Source organism: Mchenga conophoros, linkage group LG11 (genome assembly GCF_057382185.1).
Source record: "Mchenga conophoros isolate Kocher_MC1m ecotype Shallow Benthic linkage group LG11, M_conophoros_male_GT1.1, whole genome shotgun sequence".
NCBI lineage: Eukaryota > Metazoa > Chordata > Actinopteri > Cichliformes > Cichlidae > Mchenga > Mchenga conophoros.
In genome coordinates, this window is record NC_140536.1 from 38,894,704 (window position 1) to 38,920,646 (window position 25,943).

The following is a 25,943-nucleotide window of genomic DNA, read 5'->3' on the forward strand; positions in this document are numbered from 1 at the left end:
ATAAAAGCGATTCAGATAACAGTCAGTCCACTGTGAGTTTCTTTATCATCCATCGTTACTCAGCAGGAAGTCTTCGCCCCCCCCCACTATTGGAGCCGCCATTTCAGCAGGAAGTAGAAGTGCCCCCCCCCTTTCAGGATTGTGTCATCAATTATTCAACAGGAAAGGCTGTAAATATTCAAAAAGATGTCACATCCAGCCTGACTGCAGGGACTTCATCACCCACGAGCCCCGTGGGGTTGGCTGGGACTGTATGTTGAACACGTCTTCATTATTCACTCGTCATTAGCGTCACGTTTAAACCTGCTGATGCTTCTGTTCCAAGAGACCTCAGAATAAGGTTTTTTGAGGCCTTCCTGCACTACGATGGCCACCTGCTCACCTGCTCTTGTGTGATGGTTCACTGACAGCTTTACAATGAGAGAATAAGACCATTAGAGCTCTCAGAAAGGCCCACCGGTACAAGGAACAGACTCCACAGGCACCTCTTGATAAGAGACCTTCGGGTTTATTAAAGGCAGCTTTTTTCAGCCCGCTCAGTTTCCCTGCTGTGGTTCGACCGGCAGCTGCTGAAGGCGTCAGCGAGTGCAGTGTAAAGCTTTGAGGAAATATTCTGTGGACTGATGAGACAAAGCTGAACTCTGGAAAGTTTGAGTCCAGTTACATCAGCACGACACTAACAGAGGATTTCATAAAGAGAACATCCCAGCAGCAGCAGCTGTGGTGGTGGTCCGACTCGCTGTAACTGAGGGAACCATGAATGCTGCTCTGAGGAGGAAGTATTTACAGGCTAGCTTTGTTTGATGATCTGAAACATGAAGAAGAAATCATGGAGGGCCAGTTTAGCATATGCACCAAAACACGACATGGATGAGAAGGTAAGACGGATATTTAAGGGTGAAAGCCGGCGGTAGGATCTCATTATTTTCTTATTACCGAGCAAGTGTCTCCATGCTGTCACTGCAAGAATCCCAAAGCTGAAAAATGAACCCTTCTGGAGCACTCTGACCCTGTGATACCAAGAAGAGCTGGAACCACGCGTAAGAAATGAGGCCTCATTTATTGGAAAGAAAGGTGCTCGCCAAGCTCCACCCACAGAGCATTCTGGATTTATTATTACTGAATCTATCAAACACACACAGAGTATAGAAACAGTCAAACTGTCTTTAATAACACCCAAAGCTTCACGTCCACACAGCTGAACTCCACACATCAGCAACCAGTAAAGAGGAGGACACAGGAAGTCAGCGAAAGCATCAAAAGAGGAAAGCATGAAGATACGTGATGGAATAATAAACATACAATGGAGAAAAAACGAAGGAAAAGTCAGGAAATATTTAGGGAGCAGTGAGGGGACAGCGAGGGGACAGTCGGGGGACATGGAGGTTTATGTTGCACATGAGAGTCCAGGTTCTGGAGGACAGGACAAATATCAGCAGCTGGAACATCTGGGACTCAAACGGGGCAACAACACAGAGCTTCATTTGTCTCTACAAGAGGTAAATCTGTTTGTTTCTGTCCTCATTTGTCCGCAGTCTGCAGCTCCATTGCTTCGTGTGTCAGAGGTTAAAGGTCAGCAGGTGTTCTTCAGTCCGACCAGACGTGTGCTCACCTCCCACAGTTTTCTTGCCACCACATCGTCCTGTCCCTCTGGAGCAGTTTCTTTCTCTGCACAGTCGCTGCAAACACAGATATGAACAATGAACAAGTGACTCAGTTTAATGAGTTTAAAATGGAAATAACCCCAGAAAAGCTCTGCAATGTTTGAACGTGTCTTTGTTCATCAATCAACCCGAAGTTCAAAACCTGCAGCTCTTCTAACGTCCAGGTTCAAAGTTTGCATCGTTGCCTCTTTGACCGACAAGTGGATGCTGACACAGGCAGCTGTAGCTGCTCGCTGCCTGCAGGCGCGACCTGGACCTCTGCTCTGTGTTTGTGCTGTCGGAGCCTCATTTTTAATGACATCGTCTGACCAATAATATGGCCGCTGTTAGGTTAATGTCCAAGAAGGCGGAGCTCTGGTTTAGGTGAGTGAAATTTGTGGGTTTTAATTGGATGTTAGTGATTAGCAGGTATCTGTGTCAGTGTGATAGCCTCTCACAGCCTGCGGATGCACGCTGACAGTCAAGCTAGCGAGCAGCAGCTGAAACAAAGTAGTCCACCCTGTCGCTGGCAGGCAGAAACGCAGAGGGCTTCAGTAACATCATTTTAAAAAGTTATTCCATTTATTCGAACGTGTTTACTACTTAAAGCTGAGAGAGGAGAAATCTCATGAAAGGAAACAGAGAAATGACAGGAAGTGAAAACTCTGATCTCAGAACGGTTTTATTTGTTTACCATTCAGCAGCTCAGACACGCCCACATTTATTATCAGAGCCGTCTACTCTTGTTTTACCTGAATTCTGCTCCTCGGACTTTAACACTTTGAGATGCTCAGGGAACAGAAAGAGGCACAGGTGTTTCTTCGGCCCCTCCCCTGCCTCCTACCTGAAGTAGCATCCAGACAACTCCTCCAGGCCCGGCGTCACAGCGCAGTACAGGCTGGTTTGGCAGCCCTCCCACGGAGTCTTCATGAGCAGCAGGGATGGGAGCTTCAGCAGCAGCCCGACCAGGGGGAACCAACCCTCCACATGGCGACCCAGCTCGGTCCGGATCACGCCTGGGTGAAGAGAGAACGACGACACACCAGAGCCTGCAGGAAAGGTGAGGACAGAGTCAGGAGGCGGGTTCACAGGTACTTTTGGGAGCTCGGCGGTCAATCACATCACAGCGCTGAGAGGCGAGATAACCCTTCCTCCCATCAAACCATTTTACAGTAGGGACCTCTGAGGCTTTTGAATATTTACGGGGACCTCTGAGCGTTTGTGGCGTTCAGTGTTTGTGGGGACCTGAGAGACGTCGGGCCAGCTCTCTGGAGAACAGGATGTTAGCCAGTTTGCTCTGTCTGTAGCTCTCCAGAGCGCCGTACGGCCTCTGGCTGAAGAACAGATCGTCAAAGTCAATACGACCTGTAAGAAACACATGAGGAGTTAAAGAAACAACGCAAACATCATCAGCACTGAGATCTTTTAAGAGGTTGGGGGTACCTCCACGGTGGGCAATGGAGGACACGTTGACCACACGGCTGGGGGAGGAGCTCTTCAGCTTCGGCAGCAGCAGATTGGTGAGCAGGAAGTGACCCAGATGGTTGACCGCCAGCTGTGTCTCAAAGTTGTCCTCGGTCAGCTGTTTTGGACACATCATCACTCCTGCAGACAGACGGATGCTCAGAACGACAAAAAGACGAACGGGCATTCACCTGTTCACAGGTGCGCTCACCTGTTCACAGGTGCACTCACCTGCATTGTTGATGAGGATGTCCAGCCTTTCTTCGCTGTCCAGGAAGTCTTTAGCAAACTGTCTAATGGAGTACGTGGAAGCGAGGTCCAGGTGTCTGATCACCACGTTACCGTTTCCTGTCGACCGGCGGATTTCCTCAGCCGCCCGTTCTGCCCGGGTCAGGTCCCTGCACGCCATCACTACCCGGGCTCCTTAATGCAGTAACAAGTGACAAACACATCAGCGTCCGCTGTGCAAACACAAAACATGATTTTATTTTATATGCTGGAACATGCAGTTGAAATAATTTCATTTTTGCTTGATGCGTAAAGTTAAAAGGTTAAAACTCATAAAACAACAAAGAGATTTTTACATTTGATTCAAATTGATATGAAGACAAAATGTACTGAAAGGTCGATTCAGTTTATTTCATATTCAGCTTGTGTATTCATTTTTTGAAAAGCAACTAAGTAATAAGGTAACTAAGTAAGTGATCAGTAATTAGTAACTAATTGCTTTTTTAAAGTAAGTGGTGAGGTGAAACATGTACAGACTTCAGCTTTCACAAGAACAGAAAGAAGAGTTTCTGTTCCTGGAGTGGGAAACATGGCGGCAGCACTCGGACGCGCCCAGGCCTCGGCTGCTGAGCCAGGATTAGTCGCCCTCGCGCACATCTCGTCTTCTTTCATGACCTTCTAGAAATGCTTTGAACTGTTACAGATGTCGAATGACTTTCAATCACATTTGAGTGAAACGAAGAAAGATTTCCACAGCTGAGCACCACGTTCACTAAAGAACAGCCAATCAAATCAGTGGATCAGTGTTTAAAATAATCAATGCACCAAACAGCTCAGCAGCACCAAGAACCTTAACGACCACAGAAAACACTGAAGTGGAAGATTACAGAATTATTTCCATGGTAAGAAAAACAACTTCACAGCGTCTAAAAGGCCTGAAACGCTGTGCAGGACGATCACTGCGATGCTTTCATGGATGGAGATACAACAAGGTGCAGACCTTGGGTATCGATCAGACTTTAAAACAAGCGCTTTCTGAAAACCGTCTTTGGACATGTGAAACTGAGATGAAGCTGTATCAGGAGGATGGAGAGAAAAGGGTGGAGGCAGTGTTATGGCGTGGGAATGTTTGGCTGGATCACAGGTGTTTCTCAGATTACAATAACACGCCCACAACATGGGACTGTAGTGTTTCCCTGTCAGCAGCTTCTAAAGCTTCGTCCTTTCTTGTAGGAGACACTCGAGTGTTCGGGCAGTAAGACGGGATCAAACCGGGCTGACCTCGGCGTGCCAGATCTCTGCTCGTCTCTTTGCCGATGCCAGCGTTTGCTCCAGTGATCACAACTGTTCTCCCATCCAGACGAACCGAACAGCGACAAACTCCACCTGCGATCCACTTCCTCAACACCGCCACGCCTGCAGACACACACACACTCTCTGTCAGTACGGCAGCAGTGGGGCGAGGCCTGGATCTGTTATTTCTGTGAGAAACTCAGCATTTGTATTTCTTCATGAACTCTTCGAGGAACGCTGACATTAACCTGCCTGCATCAAAACTGACTCTGCATGTAAGCTCACAGCAGCAGCAGCGGCTCCCCGAATGCAGAACAACAAGAATGTATTTGTCCTCATGCAGGTCAGTGGCTCTCAGTCTGTATTATTAACTGAGACATTATTTGGGCTGTAATGTAACACTGTTTGAATTAATGAGAAGTTAAATCTTACAGATCAGCGTGACTCCCAGCAGAGCTCCAGATCTCAGCATCAGGCAGCCCTGACTTTCCTCTCCCTGGGCCGGGTCTGAGCTGCCGCCGCCACCGGGCCACGGCAGCACCAGGAAGCCCCCAGAATGTGCAGCTTTCATCCCTGCAGGTCAGAACAGACTGAGAGGGAGCTAAACTAGACGGAAGAAGGAGGATTAACAGATTAGAGGAGATTATCCAGCACAGAGCTGCTCTGGAATCAGTTCCACAAACCACCAATCTCTGCCATGGGCAGGAAGAAGAAACTGTTAGTGATGACAGTCGGTCGGCACCTCCAGCAGCAGGACACGGGGGCTCCCCGAGGATGTGCTCTTCACTCTGCTGACCCACGACTGCACACCATCACACAACTGCTTCCTCAAGTTTGCAGACTACACAACTGTGGTAGGTCACATCAGCAACAACCATGAGACCTACGACAGGAGTGAAGTTAAACATCTGGCTGAGTCCCTGAACGTGGAGAAGACCAAGGAGATCATCATAGACCAGGAGAACTCACACCCTGCACACCCCACTGACCATCAGTGGTGCTGCTGTGGAGAGAGTAAGCAGCACCAAGTTCCTGGGTGTGCACATCTCAGAAGTTCTCTCCTGGTCAAAGAACACAGCATCATGGTCAGTAAAGCCCAACAGTGACTCTACTTCCTGCTCAAACTGAGGAAAGCGAGAGCCTCGACCCCCACGATGAGCACCTTCTACAGAGGCATCCTCACCAGCTGCATCACCGTGTGGTACGGCTGCTGCACTGGGCCTGCAGGAAACAGCTACAGCGAGCAGTGAGAGCAGAGAGAGGATCGTGGGTGCTTCTCTTCCCTCTCTCCAGGACATCTACTGCACCCGCCTCACCCAAAAAGCTCTCTGCGTCACAGGTGACTCCACCCATCCGTCCAACAGCTTCTTCAGTTTGCTGCCATCAGGAAGGAGACTGAAGAACCTCGGGGCCAAAACCAGCAGACTGAGAGACAGCTTCATCCATCAGGCCGTCAGGATGCTGAACCTGTCGACCAGACCTGCACCCACGTCTGCCCTCTGACCCACAGTGCCCACAAACACTCGCATTGTGTTGGACACTTGTGTGTATAAGACTTTCATGTTGTTTAGTGTAACGCTGAGGGCCACGGGAGCCCTGCAGGTTCCTGTGTGTGATCTGTACATGTAGTTTTTGACAATAACGTTGACTTCGATGACGCTCTGCTCTTTGGTAAACAATAAAATGAAATAAAATCAGAATAAAATCACTACATAATACATATAACAGTCCTGCTCGCAGCTCGAGTTTCATCTGCTCTGTCAGTAAACTCTACTAACCAAAGTCTAATTTAAAGGTCTGCAGATCCACATCAGCACTCTGTGGGTGTGTGCTTCAGAAACACGGGGACAAAAACGGCACGTTATGCTGCCAGGGCTAGTTATTTTATGAAACCTTCTCTTTGCTCTAAGCTGAAAATGATTCAGAAAATATACATTTTAGATTTACGTGATTTGTGCGGAGACACTCTGGAAAACTTCTGGTTCATTATGACATCACAGCGTGTCACAGGAAGTTCAGTGCGCGTGCCACTGTGTTGAGACCTGGCTGAAAGGTGAGCCTCACCTGTGTGAGGTACTTTTTTCTGAAGCACAAACACCTGAAAAAATAAACTCGTTTTTATTTTACGACGCGCTTTTTCAGCTCGTGACGTCACGGACATTGGTCACGCCCCATCCAAACAAAACAAAAAGAAGATGGCGCCCTGGCCCAAGCGTGGCGGCGGTCCTGGCGCCCGTCGCTCCCCCCGCTCCCCGCTGACCGGCCGCGGAGCCCGCTGTCCCCCGGCCCGGTAATCCGGTCTGCTCGCCTCTATCCTGACGGCCGCGACTCGGTTCAGCTCCTCCACAAAGATTCCACTGACCAATGAGCTGCAGGGCCACCTGAACAGGAAGTGACGTGTCTGTGCGGACCAATCCGCAGTTGTAAAACGGCAGCGGGCGGAAGGCCCGCCCCCTGACTGTCGAACCGGAGCGCGCCTCGAGAAGAGCCGTGCGAACCCGTCCGAGCTCTGCGGTGCCGCTCCAGTTTCAGGTAAGCCCGGCCCGGCACGGCTTGTCCCGGCGTCACACGCAGGCCCCGCTGAAGCTTTCGGAAGGCGCTCGGCGTGCAGCGACAAGCTGCCCCCGGCGGGGCGGTGCAGACGGGGTGCGCGCTGCGTGCTGAGCTCTGGTCCTGACCGAGAGCCCGGTGACCCGGCTCGGCTCAGCTGGGCCCGCTCGGCCTGTAGGTTCGGGTCCCCGCCGACAGGCGCGTCTCAGCCGGGTTGAAAGGAACAAAAACCCGGAGAGCGGGCTGAGCGCCCCCTGTGGCGGCAGCTGCCATTACACCTGCAACTACAGCTGATTGAACCCAACTTTATTTAAAAAGATTTACCGACGTCAGAGTTTGTGCAGAGCTGCTGTTGTTTAACTTCACCGTCAGCTGAGCGAATGAAGGCCAGCCTTTGTTAATCACACCACTACTTTATTTAAAATAAGGGCCGTGACAAAGAGACAGAGCACAAACGGCAGCAACAGAAGGCATCGAAACGTCACAGTGACCGGAAGTCTGTCCACACTAACGCCGCTGCCGTGATTGTGCGCGTGATCAGCGGGGTCAGGTCATCCTGATCAGCGTGTTCGGCAAACGCAGGTGTTTGACTGGACTGCACAGGTGTCCTCATTTAAATCATAAATGTTTTAAATCTACCGACTTCTGTTCAAACCGGGACTGAACTGCGCAGCTGTGAGGTTCACTGACACAAACATCAGCGTCTGTGATGCTGATCAAACCTGATGGACCCGTCCTCAGGCTGTGGACGCACCACAGAGTCTTTCAGCTGATTTGTCCCTGAAGGACATGTCTGTTTGTAGTTTTTGGTTTAATGTCACTGTGGTAATGCTGAGAGACGACTCCGCCTTTCTCTCATTGGTCTTTGGGCTCACAGGTGTTCTCTGAAACTAAACGCACTCGAGTATTTACAGCTAAAGTTACCTGTGAAAAGATCACCTGCTCACCTGGCTCTCAGGTTAAATATAACTCTAAGCTGCAGGTGTGCAGTACCAGTGTACCAATGTCATGTGACGTAGTGGAAATGCTGCTGGTCAGATTTTTCTTTTATCGTGGTTACAATGATGGTTTCTCTGGTGGTTTCCATAGCAACATGGATACAGAGTTGTTTATGGAGTGTGAGGAGGAGGAGCTGGAGCCATGGCAACAGGTGGATGACAGTGTGGAGGAAGATGACATGGACTTCATGGACAACTATGGAGAGCCAGGTGAGTCTCAGAACCAGGTCCAAACTCTAAAACCAGTTCTGGACACTCTGGACCTGAGTCAAACCCTAGAACCAGACTCTCTCTCTCTCTCTCTCTCTCTCTCTCTCTCTCTCTCTCTCTCTCTCTCTCTCCCCATGTAGTGGAGGATTCTCCATCTCCACTCCCAGTCTCTGAGACTCCACCTCCAAGGACCCCCCCACCCATCATCACACCTGCTGCAACAGGTATGTGTTCGGTGTTTCTTTGAATAGCCGATGACACAACAGGAGCCCCAGACGGCGTCTTCACTTGGATGCTTAGATCAGTTGTGTCACTGTAGACTCTCACAGCATGACTGTTGACTGTGTGATCTAGCACGAGATGAATAAAGCTGAGTTTACAGGTGTCGTCAGGTTCAGGTGTTGAGTGTGGCGCTCTCTGTCTGATGTTCGTGTGTCAGAGCAGCAGAGCTAACACAGTGTGGAGGAAAGTGGCAGCAAAGGGTCAGCAGGTCAAAGGTAAAAGCAGCAGACCTCTTCTCTGGGACAGGCAGAGCTTCAGCAGCTTTGTTGGAGAACCAAACGTGACGATGTCTGAAGCTGATCCTGGAACAGCCTGAAGCAGCAGAGACGCGGTGCTGTGAGCTGAAGGTGTTCCTGGATGTGGAGGAGCAGTCTGTGCTTCCGCGTCCCTCCGTAAAAGCTTTCACCGAGTCCTTCTGCTAACCTTTCTCTCTTCTTCAGCTTCATCACCTGCCCAGGTCGTCTCCTCTTCCTCTGTGATACCTCCTTCCTCTGTCGTTACCGCCTCCTCCTCTGCCCCGCGCCTCCCTGTTGCCTCCACGGCCCCACGCCTGATGGCTCAAGCTCCACCACTCATCCTGACTCAGACAGCGGGTGGAACGTTCCTACTTCCAGCGGCCGCCGGCACCGGCAGCAGCCAGCCCATCCTGCTCACCACTACACAGGTATGGAAATCAAACGGACCCTGTGCTTCAGCAGGTCAGCCAGGCCGAACGCTCCTCTGTGAAATGAGTAAAACGTGAGAATAACGAGTAACATAACGTGAAACATACATGTGTACTCTAGCGTAATAAATTAAAACCATGAACAATAATCCAGAGTTTAGGCTCCACCCTTTAAACCGCTGCAGGCAGTCAGGCTGTCGGAACAGTGATTTAGTGTTTTGCTCACGATTATTTTAAATCATAATCTTGGTTATTTTGTTTTGGTCACTAAGCCACTCCCTCGGCTGGTCGAGGGCCGGTGTCCTGCAGGTTGTGGACGTGTCCTCGAGCATACACGGCTGATTTAAATGGCTACATTACCTCCTCAACACACCTGTACTAATCATTTAGTTCAGGTGTGTTGGCCCAGGTTGAGATCTAAAACCCACAGGACACCAGCCCTTGGAGATCCCCACCCTGATGTAAAACGTGGGTGCAGCATTTTAAACCTGCATTCTTTCTCATGCCCAGCAGGGGGCGCTGTGAAAAGCGGTCTGTGAGGAAATCCTCTTGCTCAGCTGAGTAAACTCTCTCCTGGTTCAGTGCGACTCTGGTGACATAAAACAGGAAGTTCACTTTAGGATTTTGGTTAGGGCTGGGTTTTGATAATCGATTTATTGATTAAAATTGATTCTAGCTTGGATAACGTAAAATCGATTCATTAAAATCCTGAAAGGATTTTTAAGTATAAATTTATTTTGCCTGAAACGCCAGAATCTCAGGTTCTGCACAAAGACGTAAACTACTCTCTGTGTGTGTGTGTGTGTGTGTGTGTGTGTGTGTGTGTGTGTGTCCCGTCTAAAATCTTGTTTGTTTGTCACGCACACAAAAAGAAAACCTAATTTCTGCCGTTCAACAGGCTTCTGCACAAATTTAAACTTTTTTTAAATTATGCAAAACGCTGTGTCTGTAATAAAACCGCTGTAACTTCAGAGGTAATGTTCATGTGTTGATTAACTTTGACTGCCTGCTCAAACATTTGGTTTAGCATATTTTGAGAGACTATATATAATGAACTGGAGTACTTAGCTTAACTCAACCTTATTGAGCCATCTCTACCACTTGGTTGAGTTATGTTATCCTAAAAAAAACACTAGATGGCACTGTGTCAGGATATGGCAGGCCTCATCTGCCACCCTCCAACCAAGAAATCAGAAAGCAAAAAATCACTCTGGACACATGGACTGTTTTGGCTAAAAACTTTAAAGGTAAGTACATTTTTCTACAGTATAAACATGTCAGAGTCTTTACTGAACATGATTATGTCATTTGATACCAGAAAATAGCTGTAATAAATCCGTAATATTTTTTTAAAAACATGCTCAACCAAACGGTTGATTTGTCAATTGATGGTAAGAGTAGTAAAACTTAGCTAATGTTTAGAACTGCTGTTTTAACATATGAAATTGACTATTTACTATTGAATATAAATAATTTAATGATCTATACATGTAAATATGACATGTTTACATTTTTCCATGACAAATACTGTATGTTACAAAATGTTCTAATGTTTAAAGATTTACTCACTTTCTGTGATTATTTTTTAGAGTACATGGAAATCAAACCAACTATATTTCTACAATTGTATTTTTTTTTATGTTTATTAGATGGATTGCAAATCCTTTTATGGAGCAAGACAACGCACCTACCTGGCCCTTGTACCTGAAAATTCTCAGGACTCCGATGGTGAACTGAGTGATGATGACCCAATAGAGGATCCAGATTTTCAACCCAATTTTGCAGATGATAGTGATGAAAGCTGCTTTGATGTTTCCCTGGATGAAGATGCTCCTTCAACAAGTAGATCTAATAAACTTTTGCGTAAAATGAGCAAAAAAGGGAAACCTATCCTAAAAACAGTTCCCTTGGATGAAGCAGAGGATACATTAGACCCATCTTCCTTTTTAGTCCCAAAAAAAGACACAAGAAGAATCTGGAAGCATGAGGACATTGAAGAATTTCAAGTTCCAGATGCAAGTTTCGAAACGCCTGACGCCCTACAGTCCCCATTCCAGTACTTCAAAATGCTCTTCACTGATGAAATGATTGATCATATTGCCTATCATACCAATCTGTATTCTGCTCAAGAGTTGGGGGACACAATCAAGACTAGCCCTAAGGAAATTGAAGATTTTCTGGCAATCCTCCTATTCATGGGTGTTTTCAACTTTCCATCGCTAGAGGATTACTGGCACCATGAGTCACGTTTCAGTGTGATAGCAGATATCATGCCAAAGAAGAGATTCCAGCTTTTTCGCCGGTTCATTCATTTCAGTGATAATCAGCAGTGCAATGAGAGTCAAGACCGATTTAAAAAAATCAGACCTCTCTTTGATATGCTTCGTGAGCAATGCCTCCAGATACCATCAACAAATAAGCACAGCGTAGATGAGGTCATGGTAGCATATAAAGGCACAAGGGCTGGCAATCTCCGTCAATATATTGCCAACAAGCCAGACGAATGGGGCTTTAAGGTGTTTTGCCGAGCAAGTTCATCTGGCATCATTCATGACCTGGTCAGGGACCTTCCACATTCTTCAACGTTACCCTCAGTGAAGAGGAGCAGATGTTACCTTTGGGAGCCAAAGTGGTGACAACACTTTGCCAAACCATAACACAGCCAAGGCTTTCTGTTGTGTTCTGTGACAACTATTTTACCAGTTTTAAGCTGGTCCAGCACCTAGACACCTCATTGGGTGTCAAGTGCATTGGCACTGTTCGACCAAATCGCACAGGTGGAGCCACTTTGATGACAGACAAAGAGCTGATGAAGAGAGGGCGTGGAGCTTTTGACTACAGGTCTGCTGAAGGTGTGATCGCAGTTAAATGGTTTGACAACAAATGTGTGAACCTGCTAAGTAATGCTTCTGGGATCATGCCACTTTCAACTGTCAAACACTGGAGCAAAGAGTCCAAGGCGAAAGTTATGATCCCATGCCCATCACTCATCCCTGCATACAATGAGCATATGGGAGGGATAGATCTCTCTGACATGCTGGTACACCTGTACAAGACCCCAGCCAAGTCTACAAGATGGTACCTGCCACTCTTTGGTTACATGCTTGATCTGTCCATTGCAAATTCCTGGCTGGTCTACAAGAGGGAATGTGGACAACTAAACCAGAAACCAATCACACTCAAAAGATTCCGCCTGGCAGTTGCGCATAGCTTGAAACAAGTCAACAAGCCAGCATCCAAAGTTGGCCAACCATCATCCAGCTCTCCACCACCACCAAAGAAACGATACACCCCAAGACCCTCACAACCACAGCCAGATGTGCGATATGACTGCTTTGGGCATTGGCCACTTCACTTTGACAAGCGAGGCCGATGCAATTACTGTCCAAAGGGCGTCTCAAGATGGAAATGCCAAAAATGCAATGTTTTCTTGTGCTTGAATGCCAGTCAGGAATGCTTTGCAGTGTACCACCAGAAGATCTAATCATCAAGGGGTATTGGTGAAGTTGCATGAACGGCAAAAGAAAAGAGCCAGAACTGTTTCAGTGTGTTCTCAAATTTTTCAGTGCAAAATGGCAATGGTATATAATATACCACCAGAATTTTCTGGAAAATAAAAAAAAAAATGTTAGTGCTGTTCCAACACTACAGTGAAAAGTTTATGTTAACAACAGGTCAAAAGTGAATTTGTATGTTTATAAATTTTCGGTAATTGCAGATCAAGTTTTGATCAAATTTACAATATTTTTGTGTTTTATACATTTTGTGGTTTGTTATTATGACGCCCACTGTTGAAATGGAATCCATCAATGTTTGATGTTTTACTACCACAATAAAGTGGGTCAAACACAAAATTGGGTAGTTATTGTTTTGCAAAATGAGTATAACCTTTACTTTTTTCTACTAGTTATGTCTGTAGAACTTTATGTAGTTGTACTATAGAGAGACATCTCAACCGTTTGGTAGAGGGTAATATTTAAAAAACTATAAGGTGTGTATAAATTTTTTTTTTTTTTTTTGATTGTGATCATTATTGACCTAAAGGAATAGAAAATATGAACAAATAATTTTTTCATTGTATTTATCTTGGTGAGGCAGTCAAAGGGTTTTAATGGTTTTCTTTCGTTTTTGATGTACTGCAGAATATCCATCCATCCATTCGCTTCCGCTTATCCTTTTCAGGGTTGCGGGGGGCGCTGGAGCCTATCCCAGCTGTCATAGGGCGTGAGGCGGAGTACACCCTGGACAGGTCGCCAGTCTGTCGCAGGGCGAACACACATAGACGTAGACAACCATTCGCACTCACATTCACTCGCACATTTACACCTAATGGCAATTTGGATTATCCAATTAACCTATCCCCACAAGCAGAAGTACTGCAGACTATTTTTATAAAATCCCAGAACAGAAAAATCACCTTCATGTTTTTCTGTTTTATCTTCAGCTACTTTGACACAAAGGCCTCGCTGTGATGCTCACACCTTTGATAAAGTCTTGCGAGTGTCAGCTTCCTTTCTATAGGCAAAATTTCCCAGATTCAAATCGAATGGAATAGATTCTAGACGGTGACGATGTCCAGTCTGAGAGGAGCAGGAAGCAGGGGCAGATTTGGGGGCGGGACTACATCTGAGATAAGCTGTTGAGTCTCCACGTTGTGTCATGGTGATGTCGTGTGTTTGGATGTACAGGGTTTCCCGGTGCAGACGGTGGTGAACCCCGGCGCTCCTCTGGTTCTGAACCTGCAGCCGGGTCAGACGGTGCAGCCGCTCACGCTCATCCGGTGTAGGTCGATCTAATTGGTGACGAAATCCGTGATCGATGTCAGCCGATCGCTAATCAGCCGTTTCCTGTCCACAGCCCCGTCGCTGGGTCAGCTGGTTCGGCCCAGTGTGGGCGTGTCGCCGGTAAGGTCAGGCCCCGCCCCCTCAGGAGGTCCCACCCAGCCCGGCTCGACCTTCACTGCCATGCAGCTGCCCGCCACGCTGACGATTCGCACCAGCACACCAGCACCCGGTGAGCGTGACACCTAGAGTGGGAGGAGCTTCTTTTAGGACGACTCAAACTGACCAGTTTCATGTTTTTCAGTTAACCTCCACGTGACCCAAGTGGGCGGAGCCAATACACTGAAGGTGGCTGGGTCCCCCGCCCTCCCCTTAGGTTCAGCCAATGGCGTCACCAGAGCCACTCCCATCAGCAGCGGTACACCAATAACCTGTCAGTGCTTGTGTGTGCTCAGATTTGTTACGTCTTACCTTTGTGTGTGTGTCACCTGCTCCCACAGCCGCTCGCTCCGCCCCTTCGACTGTCAGCACAAACTCGGCTGACTCCACCCGTGTGGTGATGAGCGTGGAGGAGTTTTATTATGGCACATTTGAAGGTGATCTGAGTCTGAGGAAGCCCCTCCCACTGGGAATCAAAACCTCCACCTTCACCTGCCAGATCTGCTCTCACCTGTCAGAGAATAACCTGAGGTGAGCACCTGAGCACACGCGGGATACAGATGCGGTGCTCTGTATGTTTAATGTGTGTGTGTGCAGGTTGATGCAGCACATGCTCCAGCACTCAGAGCTGATTAATGGCGGCGGCGATGATGACAGGAAGTGCTGCAGGTTCTGTTACCGTCAGTTCTCGTCTGACGCTCAGCTGCAGAGCCACGAGGACCAGGTGCACGGCCCCACCCTCTCCTCCTGTAAGACCCACACACGGAGTGCTTGCCTGTGTTTTTGCATGTGTGACGAGCTGCGTTGGCTCAGGGCTCACCTGTCACCTGTCTGTCTCTCAGGTATGTGTCGTATCTGTGAGTGGGCGTTTGAAAGCGAGCCACTCTTCTTAAACCACATGAAGTCCAACCACAAACCGGGTGAGATGCCTTACGTTTGCCAGGTGAGTGACCACTGACCCGCCCCTTCCCACCTACGGGCCGTCCTAGGTCAGGTCTGATCCTTACCTCAGGTGTTACGACCTCGCAGGTGTGTTCGTATCGCTCGTCCTTCTACTCGGACGTCCTTCAGCACTTCTCCAGCTTCCACAGAGACTCGTGCTTCCTGCTCTGTATTTTCTGTCTGAAAGTGACCAGAAATCCCGTCAGCTACCGGCAGCACCTGCTCAAACACCAGGTAAGCACACGCACCAGGTGTAGACGAACAAACACCAGGTGTAGACTTCCTGCAGTGGAAGTGGATGGGTCTTTTAATTTGAAATTCTCTGTTCCCAGATAAACCAGGCCTTCCACTGTAACAGGTGTCGTCTGCAGTTTGTTTTCCTCAAAGACAAGATGCAGCACAAACTGGAAAACCACCGCAGCTTCCGCCGCCCGCCTCAGCTGGAGGGCCTGCCGCCGGGGTCAAAGGTCAGTGCCTTCGTCTTGATTTAAATGTCTTGCTCCAGACAGGTGGCATTACTGGTCCATGTGTCTTCAGGTGACCATCAGGACCTATGGCAAGATAAGGCCCTTGGTGACATCAGGAGGAAGCCGCCTCCTCCAGAACCCCGCCTCCCTCATCCAGCCAATCAAGATCAAGATGGAGCCACAGAGGTCTCTGATCCAGAAGAACCCCACAGCATCAAAATTACCGCGGTCCCCGACCAAGAAGCTGGGCAGCCGTCGAATCCATGGCAACAGGTGAGGCTGACGGTGACAGGTGACGTCGATTTTGGGCCCCTCCTCTTGTGTTGTTGATGTCACATGATTCAGGTGTGTCTCTCCGCTCCTCCTGCAGGAGGTCAGGTGATGACGACAGGTTGGTGTGTTTGGAGTGCGGGACCGACGCCTCCGATTTCTCCGCCCACTATCCGACTCACGTCCACTGCCTGCTGTGCCCCTACAGCAGCTGCTGCTCCCGGGCCTATGCTGCTCACATGATCAAGTAAGTAATCCGAGTATTGCAGGAGTATTCTTTAGCAGTAGGGCTGCCACGATTTGTCGACTAGTCACGATTACGTCGACTATTAAAATCGTCGACGACTGATTTAATAGTCGACACGTCGTTTGAAGCTTTGTAAGATCACAAAAGACGCAGGAATAAGTAGCAGGATTTAAGAGTGTAATAACGGACTGAAACAGGAGATGGCAGCATTGCATGTACAAGGATGTCAGCTACCGTTAAACCCCGAAGAAGAAGAAGCAGCTGTGTCCCAGAATTCATAGCGCAGCCCAGCGCAGTTTCCAACAATGGCGGCAGCTAGTTAGTTTTAATATTACTCTTATTATTCTTTCTGGGTCACAAAATAAACGTTTAACATATTTTCAGGCGAGAATGTAGCTGTGTAAACCTCAAATATCTGCTCAGTTTATCAGGACACCACATATTTTCAAAAGCGCTCCGACGTTTTCTGAGACGTCTGTTACCCACTAGCTCGATAGCGAGCCGGGGGCTAGGCTCACTAGAGCCGTGAGAACACCGGACTCCCGGCTAATCGTTTTCAAACCCACCGCCGTCTTTCGCTACTCAGGTTAAACATGATATATGAGTCACTTAGATAACTTAAAATGTTATTGTTTGGCTTTTTTCAGTATTTTATTTGTTCCTGAGTAAATCGGTTTGGCTGAGATGAAAGTTATAGTTTTTACACAGCTGAATAAACGTCAAGCAGACAGCTGATTATCAGAAGTGTGAGATGCTCCAGAATTTACTCCGGTGTCCTGTTATATTTTAGATAGCAAGGAGTTTATTAAACTTCACCGAAACAATCTGCAAATTTCATTAAAATGTAATAAACTATCATCTTGTCTTTATTGTTAGTTAGCACAGACCTTAAACACTTAAAGCTGTAAGCTAATGATAGTTATATAAGAGCAGATGCTGCTGGTGCAATAAGCTGTAGTTTTACGTCCAATGGATGATCTGATTAGTCGACTAATCGCAAAAATAATCGGTGACTAGTCGACTATCAAAGTAATCGCTTGTGGCGGCCCTATTTAGCAGTAGTGCGTGCAGTAATCTGGATTTATGGATGCTCGATCGTTTATCTGCAGCCACCACGTCCCGCGCTCCAAAGACAAAGCCGTCCCCCTGCACAGGCTGCCTCCTCCATGGTGAGAACCTCATTGATCTGATCAGGTTGGTCTTCGTGCTGCCGATGAAGCTCCGCCTCCTCATTTTCTTCTTCTCTTCCTCACCGCTCAGCCCGTTCCACCTGCAGTGCTTCAGGTGTGAGTTCAGTTCTCAGACAGCTGACCTGATGGCCAATCACCTGCTGATGAACTCGGAGCATCACAGCACCACCTGCAGGATCAGGAGTAAGACCGCACCACCACAACTACACCCATAACAACACAATCTACAGCAACAATCGCTGCTACACCCAAACAGGCTGCGTTCAGCTGCTCGTTTAAAACAAAGGGCAGCTCAGTGGGTACAGCACGCACACAATGTGTACACATGTACATAACATCCACACAACAGCCACACACCATGTAGTGTGTGCATGTACACTTGTGTAGCTAATAAAGTGTCAAGCAGAGGTTTCTTCATGGTGCAACGTTAGCGTCTCCACAGCTGCTGCAGAGTAGCACAAACACCCCGATGAGGATAAAGTGGAGCTGATGAAACTGCTGTTCGGGGGGAAATCAGCTGACGTCTCTGAAGCTGAAAGGTCGACGGGTTCTTGGCGTTCACAGAGGTCTCTCTGTTTTCCTCTTAAATCACACTTTTCCTGGTGGGGAGCCTGGAATTGATCCATCGCTGTGACGGCAAAGAACTGGAAGGTTTCCAGTCTCTGCAACCGGGGGAACAACGGGGGAGGGGTCGAGGTTTACTCAGCCTAACAATCGCTGTTTAAAGTTTGTAGATGCAACATGGAAAATTCCAGGCTTGTCCACTCATCCAACCTTGAAGCAGTGTTAAAGATCTGTCCTCTGGCTCTCGGCTGCCTGAGCTGTAAATGTTTACTTGGGCACTTCCTGGAGCCTCAGCTGTGTCGCTCAGTCTGAAGGCTCCAGTCCCGTTCTTTGCATTCTGCTCTAAACGTCAGTCACGTCAGGGTGAAAGTTTTGGAGTGAACAAACTAACCTCGGCCTCGCAGCTTCTCCTGTATGAAGAATAGTGTACAGGCTTTTGTCTGCACAGCGGAGCCAGAACATCTGGATTTTTCTCCGTTTCAGGAAGTTATGAGAAGTGATTCAGCTGGGAAATACAAAGCCTGGATTTTTGATTCCTTGGTTGGTAGATGGTTTCTGCTCCTCCGGTTGATTAAACGTCCCCACTCTCCCCACTCTGCCTCTGACTTCCTGAACAACACGGAGCTGCTGCTCCCATTCATGCATGTTTTCTTGATGCACGTGTATGTTTAACCTTTTAAATGTTTTTTAATTAAAATAAGATTTCACTTAATTTACTCCAAAGCGTTTAACTGTTTGATCCAGGTTCTACTCTGTAGCAGCTGTGGAGACTCTAATGTTAAACTGGTTCACAGAGGAAGCATGCAGTTGCAGTTATCAGGGAATAATCTTGCTGTGATTAAGTGTTTTTCAGCAGTGAGCAGCAGAACAGGCAGAGATTAGTGCTGTTTCTCAACACTCAAGTACGCAAGTCTGCACTCACGTTCTTGCTAGTCCATATTTCATAAGTTCACACGGGAATCTGGCGGTCTTCCCGATAACGCAGCGCGATCGTTCTACAATTGGAACAACAGTGTAGGTGATGACATCACAGCTCCAGATAAGCAATTTGGCAAAATTTGCTTTTACATATGATCGGTTTCATGTCTCATAACCTTCATACAGTTAAACACAATCACTACATGACAGAAACACACGCTTCATCTCTCTTAGTAGAAACAGGAGAGATGTTAGAAAATTTTAGTAATCACTCAAAGCTTACAGCCGACAGCTGCAGTAATTCGGAAGAGAACTGAACAAATATTTCAAATATAATCTGATCATTGTCGGATCCTTCAGGATCTCCACGTATTAACACACTGCTTTTGTTCCCGGTGAAAATGTTTCCTCCTGAATTAAAATCTTTTTAATATTAGATTTAATTCAGAGTCAGCTGTTTAAATAAGAACAGCACATTTTACATCAGGGGATATGACGGGTGAAATTCATACTGACAGCTCTCAGAGTAAGGCTTTAAATTTAAATAAAACGGTGCAGTTATGAAGCTGAACTTTAATCTCAGCCAAACCGATTTACTCAGGAACAAATACAACATTGAAATGAAACTAACATTAACATTTATCTAAGTAACTTATATATCATTTGGGGAAATGGCCTGTATTTGTATAGTGCTTTACACATCCATTCACACACACATTCACACACTGGTGATGGCAGCTACATTGTAGCCACAGCCACCCTGGGGCGCACTGACAGAGGCGAGGCTGCCGGACACTGGCGCCACCGGGCCCTCTGACCACCACCAGTAGGCAACGGGTGAAGTGTCTCGCCCAAGGACACAACCACCGAGACTGTCTGAGCTGGGGCTCGAACCGGCAACCTTCCGATTACAAGGCGAACTCCCAACTCTTGAGCCACGATCGCCCCGGCATCATGTTTAACCTGAGCAGCAAAAGTCAGCGGGGGGCTTTGAAAACAATGTGCGAGGAGTTCGCTGTTCTCGCCGACTCTAGTGAGCCTCAATCACCCTGTCAGCTATCAAGTATACACAAGTGTGCATACTCAGAAATAGCCTAGGTCATGCTGATGTCAGGATTGTGATATAGATGCTAGCTGAATTTTTTTTTTTTTTTTAGTGATGGCGGCGTCTCGGCCAACCTGCTGACGCACGTACAATGGTATAAAGATGTCACTTAAATGTGATGAGAGTTTTATTAGCTCTAGATTTCAGACTTCTCTTTTAAAGACAGGACGTCTCCGAACCTGTGCCAGGTCTGTGTGGCTAGGTTAATTCCAAAGAATCAGATTGTTAAGTTGCTGAAATGTAGAGTTGATCCAGCCTCTTTTTGTGTTTTGTTCCAGCCTATGTTGAACCGGACATCCAGTTCTGCCACAGTGAGGAGCCACAATCTTCAAAAGGAAGGGATCTAGATCAGAACAAGGACTTTCCTGACCCCTCCTGGAAGTCAGCAGATGGTTGGAAACAACCAGCAGGGGTTAATGATGCCTACTCTTCCATCCGCCCCTTCACGCAGAACAGCGGCCCTCACCACTTCCTGTCCAAGAGCAGCGACGCCATCGACTACTTCAGCCTGGTCTTCCCGGCAGCACTCATTGAGCTGATCACCAATGAGACCAATGCCCACGCCAAAACTTGCCGTTTCCTCAGCAACACCTGCCTTGACTGGATTCCTGTCACCACCCACGAGATCAAAGGTTTCATCGGCCTGGTTATTCTGATGGGCATCCAAAACCTTCCCGACCCGTCGCACTACTGGTCCTGGAGTCACTATGACAACAGCTACACTTTCTATCGAGCAATGAGCTTTAAACGCTTCAAGCAGATCGCCACTAACATCCGCATGGGCAGCTTCACCACAGACGAGTACCGTGGCACCAGCAATCCCAGCGATTCGATACACATCTTCAGGCCGATGCTGGAAATCCTGAGCAAAGCAATGTGGAATGCCTACCGGCCAAACTGCTGCCTAACCATCGACAGGGCGCTGCTGCCCAGCCTGGAAGAGGGCAGCAGCCAAACCAAAGGGAACCCGAAGACTCAACCTCAGGTCTGGCTGCTCTGTGACTCAAAGTCTGGTTACTGCCACCGTCTCTTCATACAGATGGGGGTTAAGTCGGGTCAGGATCCAGGCTTCACCGTAGTGCCGGAACTGGTGAACGGTCTGGAGGGAAAACACCACCAGCTCTACCTTGCTAACTCGCTCACGTCTGTTCCACTTATGCAGAAGCTTCTGGATCAGGGCATTTATGCCTCCAGCTCCTTCCCTCCTCCCAGCTCCATCCTACCCAGGGAGCTGTGGGAGGAGGGCGAGCTAGAGAAACCAGGGGACTTCCTACAAAGACAGTTTGGCCCCCTGCTAGCCACTCGCTGGAGGGATACCAAGGAAATGGGGTGTCTATCAACAAATGCAACTCCAAATGAGCCAGATACTGTTTGGAGAAGGTCTCAAACCAAGGTAGGTGGACTGGACCCCATTGACCGCCCCATGGCCTTCCGCTTGTTGCAGGAGAACATGCGGGGTGTCGACATCTGCAAGCAGCTGCTGGCGTGCAACCCGCTGGGAGGGGTCCCTCAGGACCGTCATTGGCGCAGCCTTTTCTGGTTCCTGATCAACCTGAGCATCGTCAACGCCTTCATTGTGCTGCGTGAGAGCCGCAAAGAGAACCCTCCCGCCTGGGTACAGGATGGTCTTTTTACTCAGGTAAATTTCCGCAAGCGCTTGGGCAATCAGCTCGCCAAGTGTGCCCAGAAATACTTCGAGACAATGGAGATTGCAACGTCGCGCGTGACAAGGAACGAGGTTGCAGAGGAGCCAGTCAAACAAAGGCACAGGATGACGAAGATCAGTAATGTGTCCAAGAGGTGCAAGAACTGCAACTTGAAGAACATCCGCCACGAGAGCGTGTATGGCTGCATCGTCTGCAAAGCCAACCTGTGCAAACAGCCAAGCTGCTTCTGGGAATATCACGGCTTGTCGTCTCTAAACAAAGGTCAGTATTTCACTCGGTAACTCTGAAAGGAGCTGTTTTATTGCTCTGAATTTCAAAGAGCTGTTTTTGTTTTTTACAGGATCAATCAAAGTTGGGTTTCTCAAAGACAGAATAAGGTATGTGTTGATCCACACAGTTAAATGTTTGATTATTTGATGTGAACTACTAATAAAAGTTTGTCTTTGCTGCAGTGGAGCGATTGAGGTGGATGAGGTTTTGGACAGCGTGGACGAGACGATGGGCCCTGTGGAGGACCTGGACTTTTCTGATGATGAGAGACTGGACGACCTGGATGACGCTGAAGAAACTGAAGAGGTTAAGGAAGACTTTATCAAAGATCCAGAGTTCCATATGCCATCAACAGCAAACGGCCATGCCCAACCACCGGCCATTGCACCTGCCTCTAAAGAGCGTGAGGATTTCCTGACCGCCCGTCAGCTGAGGATTGCCCTGTTTGCTCTCTGTGATGGACTCCGCCAGGCCTCTCGCGTCTTTGCAACAGAGGCTCCGCTTATCCGATCCTGGCTGAAAGAGGCCCGGAAGCGTCTAAAGGAAAAAGAGCAGGAGCAGAAGGTCCAAACCAATGGTGCGGATCGTATGGTGGCCTGGGTGCTATCCATGCGTGAACAGCAGCTTCCTATCACAGAGAGCAACCTCTTCCACAAAGCTTCCACCCTCAAGAAGAAAGGAGGTTTTAGTGTCTCCTTCCGCATCTCTTACGACTGGGCGGTGAACTTCATGCTGGAGCACCGACTTGGTGTGCAGAGTTCTGGCAGGGCTGCGACACTGGATCGCATCCTGCCGCGTTTTCTGGAAGCCAAAGTAAAGACCTTCAAGGAGTTTACCCAGAAGATCATCCAGGCCCACAAGCTGACAAAGAGCACCGTTGCCGCGATGGATGAGCTTTGCATCTTTGTGGACTTGAGATTGGTTCAGGAGAAGTCTCGCCGCTCAGAGGCCTTGGAATTCACAGGGTCTTTGCCTCTGCTCACCGTGTACCTGACGGTGCTGGCTGACGGCACCATGCTACCTGCTCTGGTGCTGGGAAACAGGAACCTCAATGAAAGAGACCTGCCAGAGTTCATTTTGCTGGAGGCTATTCCAGAAGGGCTGTCGGTCGAGGAAGCGTTGGACCTCTGGATTAATAAGGTGTGGCTGCGCACCGGCCCGGCTCAGCATAGTAAGTCAATGCTGGTCCTGGACCGGCATCGGGAGCACCTGGGTGATCATTTCCTCACCTCCATCAGCAGCTCAGGGACTCTGCCAGTGGTCATCCCTAGTGGGTGCTCCTTCTGTCTGCAGCCGCTGGAGATCTGCATGAAGCCGGTGCTGCAGCGCTTCCTGCTGTCACGCTGGTCAGAGTTCACTGCCAGGAATCCAGTGGAGATCAAGGAGACATCACCCCAGTCCCTCCAAGCAAATGTGGGTCAGGTGTTATTTGACTGGTTGGTCGAGGCTCTGACACACCTGAATAAAGTCCCACAGCTTTGGAAGAAGTCGTTTGACCTGACGGGTCTCCTGGTGGGGCCCAAAGAGGAGAACGTGGAATTGGACAACAGAACAACAGCTGATAAAAGAGGCGGGATTCAGTCCGAGCTACTGACGATGCTGACTGAGATCCTGCTTGGTGCTGAAGCTTCAGAGACAGAGTCTCCAGATCTGCTGGAACTGGAGGATGAAGAGGACTCAGAGGAGGAGGAACAAGCTGTGAAAGAAGAGACATCAGAAGAGAATCAGGAGGACAAAAAAGATGAAGAGAAGAAAGAGAAAGAGGACAGGGAAGAGACGAGGAAGGAGTCAGAACAAAGAGAGCAGATGGAGGAGGAAGGGAAGGAAGCTAAGGAGAAAGGTAGGACAGAGGAGGAGATGGTGGAAGATGAGAAGGAAGACGGGAAGAACAGTGAGGAGAAACAGGAGGTTAAAACAATTGAGGAGGACAGTGAAGAAGAGGGCAAGGAGACAGAAGAGGATAGGAAGGAGGTGAGCAAGGAGAGAAGAGAGACCAGGATAGTGATTGGCGAGGAGGTTGGGGACGAGTGGAAGATAACAGTGAAGAGCCGGGCCGAGGCCAACGGCGAAGAGGGCAGCAGGAAGGAGGAAAGCTGAACTAGGTGGAGGTCCACAAGCTTGACTTTGCACCATCTCTTAACACTACAGGGGGACGGTCTGGGGACGGAACCTTCTGTTGGTGAGGGCACACCTGTCAAGGTATCGACTGTAAGCAACTGCAGCTGTGTGCTAACGTTACAGGCACTGGGGGTTTGGGGGCGAACCGGGGTACAACGGTGGAAACTGCTCCTTGATCGTTGCGTTCTCAGTTTCTTTTATTCGAGCACCATCTAGTCGACGACAGGGGAACTGCACCCCGTTCGTGTGAACCATGCGGACAGATGGGAACATTTTTGCTTCGTTTGTTATTTTTGGTAATAAATGAACCTTGAAGGTGCTTTTCTGACAGACATGTTGGAGTTTTACACAGAAAGGGATCGTGGAGTGGCCGAGTCACCGCTCATATTATGTTTTTGTATTTACAGTAAGATTTGTTTCCAGACCAGCCAATCAGGATCCATCTCCATCTGCTCTCATAGTTAGGTCTGTTTCATAAATAGTTAAAAACCTCTCCAGAAGTTCCTGCGTCCAGGTCGACTCGTTCGGCCAATGTGATCCTCCGGGAAAACTGACACGGAAATGTGCTAACAAACCGAAACGGTCACAAAAAACGACCGCAGGTGAAAACATCGTGTGGAGGTGCAGATTCATCACCGCGTGCAGAAAGTGAGCGTGTTTTCTAATGTGATCAAACGGTTCAGTCATTAAAGTGAGCAGAGGTGGACCTCCGCCTCGATGGCATCATATCATACCAAAAACTCCACCCGTGTTCAGAGCATGAGTGGAGTTTGGGTATGATCATGGGTGGTCGCAGTAATCCCACTCAGGCGATCACGTCAACCCTAAAGCGAAAAACGCAAGGCGAATGCTGGTTCTCTTCTGATGAACAATGGAGTCCTGGAAGCCGATTGGCTAGTCTGGATCTTGTGGCCAGGAAGTGTCCGTCTGATTATGACTCCTCGTGAAGCTGATGATGTTTTGGTGCTGCTGTACAGACTTTAGATAATGTTCCTCATTAATAAAACTAGAATCTCTACCTCTGAGTCCGTCTCTATAACTCTCAGAAAACAACTTTATGTTGTGCCTGACGGTGACTCTGCACAAATCAGCAGAGCGCCATGTGACTTTTATCTTATCAGGTTTACCTGCTGTTGGCTTGACGAGCTGCTGAAACTAAACCAAACCGACCAGCGGGTTCAGAGTCTGAGTGACAATGACAATGCAGGAGGACGCTTTCATAACAAGTCACTCAGAGACACTTTTCCCTCAAAGCTCTGAATAAATTGTGATCAATAATCAAACTTTATTGTTATTCAAACACCTTTAGTGCAAGTTATTGCAGAGCTACACAAGTAAAGGAAAAAATGGCCTTTAAGGACAGAAAGTTCAGAAAATGTTCAGCAACAATATTCAGCTAAAATAAATGATTAAATGCTTGCAGATAAAATGAAAAGTCAAATGCATCACGAGCAGTGTTGGGAAGGTTACTTTTAAAATGTATTCCATTACAGAATACAGAATACATGCCCCAAAATGTATTCTGTAACGTATTCCGTTACGTTACTCAATGACAGTAACGTATTCTGAATACTTTGGATTACTTAATATATTATCATGCTTTTTACAACAACGTGAATGTACTATTGCTGTGTGATTTATTACTGTTACTGAAGGTCCGCGACTCCGAACTGTAGTAAAGGGACCTCTGACTAATAGGCGGGGTCCCTGTCGGCTCGTAGCCGAAAAATAGCTTTACTTTGTTGTGTGGGTCAACTTTTCTTGCGAGAGACAGAGAGAGGCGTTGAAAGGCTGCTTAATGTTTCGGAGGAAAACACGAACACGGTGTACAGTCGAGTCTTAATAGCTTACTTACAACTGGGCTCGTCAGGCACTCTTCTTGGCTGCAGTGGTTGTTATTATATTTACATGCT

General features: G+C 48.1%; 2 protein-coding genes across 3 annotated transcripts; one reads left to right on the plus strand and one right to left on the minus strand.

Annotated features, from left to right (window-relative positions):
* Positions 1 to 1,150: 1,150 nt before the first annotated feature.
* On the minus strand, positions 1,151 to 7,404 carry crdhl (cone RDH-like). The gene is made up of 7 exons (XM_085292943.1): positions 5,061 to 7,404; positions 4,617 to 4,751; positions 3,339 to 3,530; positions 3,087 to 3,248; positions 2,889 to 3,008; positions 2,488 to 2,692; positions 1,151 to 1,679 (listed from the first exon to the last, which is right to left on the minus strand). Exons 1-7 carry the CDS (start codon positions 5,197 to 5,199, stop codon positions 1,574 to 1,576), a joined length of 1,059 nt encoding a protein of 352 aa, XP_085149069.1. The 5' UTR covers positions 5,200 to 7,404; the 3' UTR covers positions 1,151 to 1,573.
* pogzb (pogo transposable element derived with ZNF domain b) lies at positions 6,823 to 25,048 on the plus strand. Of its 2 annotated transcripts, none has more exons than XM_085292941.1 (19): positions 6,823 to 7,160; positions 8,268 to 8,386; positions 8,527 to 8,610; positions 9,109 to 9,332; positions 14,021 to 14,114; positions 14,190 to 14,345; positions 14,418 to 14,531; positions 14,614 to 14,803; positions 14,870 to 15,021; positions 15,115 to 15,215; positions 15,302 to 15,448; positions 15,547 to 15,681; positions 15,752 to 15,954; positions 16,052 to 16,198; positions 17,308 to 17,367; positions 17,459 to 17,571; positions 20,254 to 21,903; positions 21,983 to 22,019; positions 22,095 to 25,048. In XM_085292941.1, the coding sequence occupies exons 2-19, from the start codon at positions 8,272 to 8,274 to the stop codon at positions 24,007 to 24,009; spliced, it is 5,637 nt and encodes a 1,878-aa protein (XP_085149067.1). In that variant the 5' UTR covers positions 6,823 to 7,160; positions 8,268 to 8,271; the 3' UTR covers positions 24,010 to 25,048. The 2 variants fall into 2 exon arrangements, with proteins under 2 accessions (XP_085149067.1, XP_085149068.1); XM_085292942.1 differs by lacking the exon at positions 6,823 to 7,160 and adding an exon at positions 7,843 to 8,136.
* Positions 25,049 to 25,943: the final 895 nt, after the last annotated feature.

Bases quoted from the DNA above. Each gene is read 5' to 3' on its own strand.
- pogzb (XM_085292941.1), top strand. From the start codon at position 8,272: ATGGATACAGAGTTGTTTATGGAGTGTGAGGAGGAGGAGCTGGAGCCA. The intron at 9,333-14,020 runs GTATGGAAATCA...TTGGATGTACAG, and splicing joins TCCTGCTCACCACTACACAG to GGTTTCCCGGTGCAGACGGT. The intron at 14,532-14,613 runs GTACACCAATAA...CTGCTCCCACAG, and splicing joins AGCCACTCCCATCAGCAGCG to CCGCTCGCTCCGCCCCTTCG.
- crdhl (XM_085292943.1), bottom strand. From the start codon at position 5,199: ATGAAAGCTGCACATTCTGGGGGCTTCCTGGTGCTGCCGTGGCCCGGT. The intron at 3,531-4,616 runs GTCAGCCCGGTT...TACTGCATTAAG, and splicing joins CAGAGATCTGGCACGCCGAG to GAGCCCGGGTAGTGATGGCG. The intron at 2,693-2,888 runs GTCCCCACAAAC...CCTTTCCTGCAG, and splicing joins GCTGGCCCGACGTCTCTCAG to GCTCTGGTGTGTCGTCGTTC.